The 6,361-nt window shown below is 43.0% G+C and overlaps 1 protein-coding gene across 2 annotated transcripts; it reads left to right on the top strand.

Moving 5' to 3' along the window:
• Positions 1–2,091: 2,091 nt before the first annotated feature.
• Positions 2,092–5,378, top strand: LOC117837219 (WAT1-related protein At5g64700). 2 transcript variants are annotated; one of them, XM_034716806.2, is made up of 7 exons: positions 2,092–2,475; positions 3,453–3,515; positions 3,645–3,758; positions 3,823–4,063; positions 4,284–4,442; positions 4,530–4,681; positions 5,012–5,378. In XM_034716806.2, exons 1-7 carry the CDS (start codon positions 2,288–2,290, stop codon positions 5,160–5,162), a joined length of 1,068 nt encoding a protein of 355 aa, XP_034572697.1. In that variant the 5' UTR covers positions 2,092–2,287; the 3' UTR covers positions 5,163–5,378. The 2 variants fall into 2 exon arrangements, with proteins under 2 accessions (XP_034572697.1, XP_072146953.1); XM_072290852.1 differs by lacking the exon at positions 2,092–2,475 and adding an exon at positions 2,841–3,129.
• Positions 5,379–6,361: the final 983 nt, after the last annotated feature.

Here is a 6,361-nt window from a genome sequence, read left to right as displayed (position 1 = left end):
TTAAATGTACCATAGCTCTGATGTTAGATGTAATAAAAATGAATTGTCATTGATGCATAACATTTTTGAAGACTTTTGAAAACCATCTGAAGCGTAAACACCTCAGCTGACAACTCAAATTTAAGTCTTTAGGAATAATTTTTATTGTAAATCCACAATAGATGCTAGGGTACCAGATCTATGAAAAATGGGTCGCTATTGATTATAACATCTACTAGAAGAGTTTCATGATTTTTGAAAAACCCATATATGGGTAAACACCTTAGCTGAAAACTCAAAAAAGACTCATGTCATGGTATTTTTAGAGTAGATAGGTCAAGAATGGTTTAAAATACTCTAAAATGGGTCAATATTTTTGAAAACCATCTTGAGGGAAACAACTCAAATATGGGGTTTTAGAGAAGAATTTTTATTTCACATCTACGATTGCTATGGTACCAGATCCATGCAAAATGGGTGTCTATTGATTTATAGCGTCTACTTAAAACTTTTATGATTTTTACAAGGATCTACTCGGTAGTGAGGGGGAGGGTCGGTTTGAAGGAGGGCCGGACTGAAGGAGTAGCAATGCGAATCACCCCTACAGACTTTCTAGTATTTGATTCACAACATGATAGTCCATTTATTCAACTGAGTTATGAGAACAAGTTCTTTAAAAAAACCGTCAGCGGTTGTAAAACAGTGAGGTTTTATGGTTTTTTTTACCATGAAGTATAGCTTTTCAAGAACATATTTTTCAAGTATTATTGAGTGCAGGGGTGGTGTTGGTCTCATATAAATTTGATACCGATGAGTAAAGAACTCACTTTAGAAAAAGTATTACAATGGGAAAATGGTCCCACTTTTACAGTACTCAACTACTACATTCCTAAAATATGTTGTACATAAGGTACATGTGTACAAGTTGATTTCTCCTTGTGATCACATTTCACACACCGCTTGCCCTCTTTCTTCACAGCTTCTTCTATGGATGCTTGTCTTGAATTAACCTTGAGTACCGAGGCCCGGAACCCCGTTCGGCGCCCGAGGTTGCGTACATGCTACATCCAGACACATTGATCCTTGCCATCAACATCAGAGCTCTTCTTTGCACACCTAATTCCTGTAAAATAAATGATTGGAGCAGGCTCTCCGATGTTAAATACGATGCATCGAGGCTAGATGTAAGTAAACCCCCATGTTTTAGTTACATATACAACCCTCCAGGAGGGATGCATTCAAGTATTGTTAGAAAACTAGTGAGGGTATACACCATTCCCGCATATGCATTTAGCTTAAAGATGCGAGGCCATAAACTCGAACACCTTGCTTATCGATGTTTGAGGGTATTTAATTTTTTTGGCGATCCCCAACAGGCGGACCTACACCTAGGGCCACCCAGGCCGTGGCTCTAGCCATGACCCAATAATCTCCACTACCCCATCTCAGCTTTGGCGTTTTAGCCCAAGAAGTAGAGGTCAGTCCATCCTGTCCCACGCATCCTTGCCTGGTCTTGCTTCTGTCGCGACTGCCTCCACTAGTGCTGCCACCGCTTGGTGCGCCGGCCTCCGGCTGTTAGAGTCCTTGCGAAGCCCTACGCTCCTCGCTTCCTCAATCCTCCCCACGTGCTGAAGTTGGCCTAGTCTTAACCAGAAGCTGGGTCCGACCCTGGGGTCTTTCTTTCAAATTCTTGTGCTAAAAAACATAACTATACAATTAGATTTTTAATTTAGATGCATGGTTTCGAATCTGTGGTTTTTGAAAAAACTGAAATCACCTTGCGTGTGCTAATACCATGAATTTAATAGCACCGTTTTTTTGGTCTGCTAGGAATTAATCAACCTTGCATGTGAATGTTTTTATATATGTTTATGCGTCTATCACAGTTCACAGGTCACATTTCTCGATCTAGAAAGTAAATTCCCTTTCTTCGGTAAGCTAACAGCTCAACAAATTGATCCCATGGTGCTCAAAAAACAAAACTGATCCCGGGGTGCAAGGCCAGTTCGTTCAAAATGCATGGCGTGATTCTTGGAGCGACGACTCGGCCACACGCGTCCAGTTGATGTTCAGTTTCTTTATCAGCATATGACAGGTGGGCCTGCTTGGAAGCCATGCAATTCTGCCTCCCGATCCCGCGAGAATCTAGCCAGCTCGTTGCAACTTGCTACTGCTACTTGCGTACTCGAGTAGTATATCCATCTGTTCCCCTTTCTCTCGATTCCCGGCGCTCTGCTCGTTCTTGCGGCGCTTCTTCTTCTTCACTGATTAATCAGTCAATCCCAGCTGAGAGTGAGACATACAGACGATGGGTTCATCGTTCAAGGCGGAGTGGGGCCCGGCCATCTGCATGGTGCTGATCGAGCTGTTCACGACAGGGCAGATGCTGCTCACCAAGGTGGTCGTGGACGCGGGGCTCTTCGTCTTCGCCCTCCTCACCTACCGCTTCTTCATCGGCACCGTCCTTGTCGTCCCGCTTGCCATCATCTTCGAGAGGTCCGTGCCAATTCCGTTTCGCATCGTCTTCTTCCCTTTTCACGTCTTTGCCTATCTTTGTCTTCTTCCCTGATGCCGGAAGCCACCGAGTTGCTGCTGAGCGGTGCAATGATGACGCCATCTCCCCGGCCGGCTGTTCCTTTCTGTTTCCAGATCTCCTGTGCCTTCATATAAACCTATTTTTTATCCTGTTCAACGGGTTAAATCAATCTGGATCTGTCTGATTATATGTCATCAGGAAATCCAAGTGAAACTGCTAAAAAAATTGGAACGAATATATCTGAGTCGACTTTGCTTCACGCATATAGAGTGACCCACTGAAAGCTCTGCTAAGAAGCACGCAAGGGTCATCTTGTCGATCTGTTACTCAATCCTTTTGCCCTCCACACATCACGCATTCATGCTACACCGAATGCTTTATATATTCTCCTTAAGAACTGCTACTCCACTGTCCTGTGTGCTGAGAGAGATGGGGAGAAGCACGAAAGAATGGTGGCCAGCCTCGTTCATGGCGCTGATCCAAGTTGTCACCACCGGGCAGATGTTGTTCACCAAGGTGGTCGTCGACGATGGGTTGTCCGTCTGCACCCTCCTCACCTACCGGTTCTTCATGGGTGCCATCTTGGTCATCCCCTTAGCTATGATCTTTGAGAAGTTAGCTCCAGCTTCTGCAAGAATATGTCATATAGATTGTTACTTTCATGTGGTTAACACCGTTATATGTTTGATAGAAGCAAAAAATAAAAGAAGAAAAAATGTACTCAATTATAATACGTTTTCTAATAAAAATTTGCAAAGCCTTAGAGCTAGCATCCAGTATGATCAATCACTACAGCTTATACAGTTATAATCAACAAAAGAAGATATACAGCTGTTCTTATATTACATTTGAATACCTCTGATCTAAATATGCTATACTGAACACGTTGTTTAAGTTTTTCTATATGATAATGTTGATTTTGATTGTGCTGATGTAGAGGGAAGTTGAAGGAGCTTAATTTGAAGGCATTCATATGGATTTTCACAAGTGCACTTGTGGGGTGAGTGCCATCTTGTAGATCTGATCTGATCAAATGCATTGATTATTGCTAGCAGTCTTGTGAAGTACCCTCCATACGTAAAGGATTATTTTTCTAATTAGAAACTCTCTAATTCTTGGTTACTCACAGGTTCACAATTCCTGGTCTTTACTACATTGGCCTTGGAGATACATCGCCTGGATACGCGATCAATTTTTATAACATCATCCCAATAGCGACATTCATCCTTGCGGTTCTTTTCAGGTTAATAAGAACAAAACTTTGTCAAACTTCCTAAAAGAGAACACCTAAACTTAACCTGTTTCAGGAAGGAGCCTTTGAACATGAAGAGCCTGGTAGGAAACATCAAGGTGATGGGAACCATTGTTTGTGTTGGGGGAACGCTCGTGATTAGCCTGTACAAAGGCAAAGTGCTACATCTGTGGCCTACCAACATTATCGGGTACCACACCAAGCATTCAGGAGCTGCATTTGGGCACCACCATATGCGTGGAACCATTTTGCTCATTGTCAGCTGCTTGAGCCTGGCAGTCTGGTACACAGTGCAGGTATGAGCAAGCAAGTGCACATGCTAATGGTCATATAGGAACACTAGCCACGCAATATTTTTCTATTTGTTGTTGTTCAGAATGTTCCTGCCATCAGAGTCAGAGTAAATAGAAAATGAAAAAAAACAAAAAAGAATGCTTTGATTAAATCTGCTGATCATTCAACAATGAAAACTTACATATAGTTTGAAGAAACTTACATTTAGTATTCTGTTAACAGGCCCAGATGTTGAAAGTGTTCCCTTACAAGTACTGGTCCACGGTCGCCACATGCTTCGTGGGCTGCATCCAAATGGCTGTTGTAGGGGTCGCAATGAACAGAGAAAAGGCAACTTGGCAGCTGAAATGGAACATGAGCCTCCTCACAATCGTGTACTCGGTAAATTAAATAGACACTTATTTCATATTTAGCCAAGTGCTTCATTTTTTTACTGTATCTTAATAGTGCTTATATGTACACACACAGGCAATACTGAACACTGCTGCAAAATTCGTGATGATTTCATGGGTTGTCACGCAGCGAGGCCCAACCTACCCGTCGATGTTTTGCGCAGTATCTGTCTTATTCACCACTGTCCTTGACTCGCTGCTTCTCGGCCATGATTTGTCTGTTGGAAGGTATCTATGATTATGTTACAACCTTCCCACAGTCGTAATTCTTAAAACTCACAAGCACCCCGTCAAACTCTGGGTGATTGGAAGTTAATGTTTCTTCCAATTTATATCTGATATGATGATGAAAAATATATCTAAAAATTGAATATTAACATTTTTCATACAATAACTTTAGAAGATCAAACAATAATGACTTTTGGGAACTGAAAAAAAAGAGAGGACTGCTGTATTCTTGGCATGTTCATGATTCTTGCATGAATGCAGTATTCTTTATCATGTTCATGATTCTGGCATATGCAGACCTGAGACCTTAGTTTGTTTGCATGAGTGCAGTATTCTTGGCATGATCATGATCCTTGCTGGGCTCTACCTGTTCCTCTTGGGAAAGAGAAAAGAATTGGCGCCTGGGAGTGAAGAAAAAGAAAAGGATCAACTGCAAGCTCAGAGTGAAGATAAAATCAAAGAATCAGGATCGAACGTATGATTGTTTCGTCTAACAAAAATGTTGTGCCAGGATATGAGACACCTGTCCAAAATACGTAGTTCATATCGGAGTGAAGAAGTCTTTAGCTCGTTGTACTAAATTTGAATTAAGATAGTGTCGTCTATACATGCAAGCGACAAAATAATAGAAACAGAACATTTATCCAACCTTCCCTTAGGCAAACTCTCCACAGTTGCCCTGGGTACGGTTAAACTCGATGCTGTGCAAACTCTCAAGTGGCATAAAAGGCAACTTATCTCGAACCTGTTAGGCGGTATGCCGGTCCCACCACCCTCTCCTCCCTTCTTCGCTTTCTCTGCTCCAACCAAAACAATCTCCCCTATTCATCCATCGATTTCTTTGCCATCCCCCGATCTATGCGCTCTGCTTTGTTGGGCGATGCACTCGGTTTTTCTTGACATGATGATTCAGCACCAGATGCCCAAGGTCATGCAGCGGCTGTACCTCCCTTCCTCCGGGTTCGCCGGATATGGAGGACCCTATCCTCTTCCTCCGCCGGCGCTTGGTGCTGGTTATGCTCATGGATTTGGAGCCTCCGCTTGGCTCCCGGCCTGGCACTTCAACTCGCACCTTTCAGGAAGATGCCTGGATCGAAGGATCCCAGATGGCTCAGATCCACAATCTTCTAAGAGCAGGAGGCGACGGCGGGAGCTCTCCCCGGAGCTCTGTGTTTCCTCCACCGCTGCTGACTCCAGAACCTCAAAAAAGCGTCCATGTCTCCGGCTTTAAAGGTGATCCTCCTAGCATCAGAGAGAAAGGTCCTGCAGAGGCTTCGGCACCAGCCTGCAAGGTGCCACGGGCACCATGAGTCTATTGTCCTGGAACTACAGAGGAACAGGAGGGCGCCTCTGCAGCCTTAAGATGCAACATCTCTCCCATTTGTTTGTGTCTACTAAAGCCAAGAAAAAAAAACTAGAAAATCTACTCTTGTGAATATAAGCCGACTGCTACGAAGTTTATCCTTGCTTGTGTTTACGGTGATCCCTATCACAGAAAAACTCAGTCTATCTGGCAAGACATCCATGCTTTTGTTGTAAAATATCCTAATATTTATACACCAAATTTATTATTACATTTTCTTTTCTACCATAATTTGCAATCCAGTACTTATATTTGCATGAAAAAAATAAAAAAAACAACTGCTCAGGCTCGGGGAGAGGAAGAGGCACGGCGGGCTC

This window comes from Setaria viridis, chromosome 9, assembly GCF_005286985.2.
Source record: "Setaria viridis chromosome 9, Setaria_viridis_v4.0, whole genome shotgun sequence".
NCBI lineage: Eukaryota > Viridiplantae > Streptophyta > Magnoliopsida > Poales > Poaceae > Setaria > Setaria viridis.
This window is presented reverse-complemented; position numbering and strand designations above follow the sequence as displayed.

Excerpts from the sequence above, each read along its gene's own strand:
- LOC117837219 (XM_072290852.1), top strand. The coding sequence starts at position 2,876 with ATGCTACACCGAATGCTTTATATATTCTCCTTAAGAACTGCTACTCCA. Across the intron at positions 4,064-4,283 it reads CAGTCTGGTACACAGTGCAG|GCCCAGATGTTGAAAGTGTT; the intron begins GTATGAGCAAGC and ends TTCTGTTAACAG. Across the intron at positions 4,682-5,011 it reads CATGATTTGTCTGTTGGAAG|TATTCTTGGCATGATCATGA; the intron begins GTATCTATGATT and ends GCATGAGTGCAG.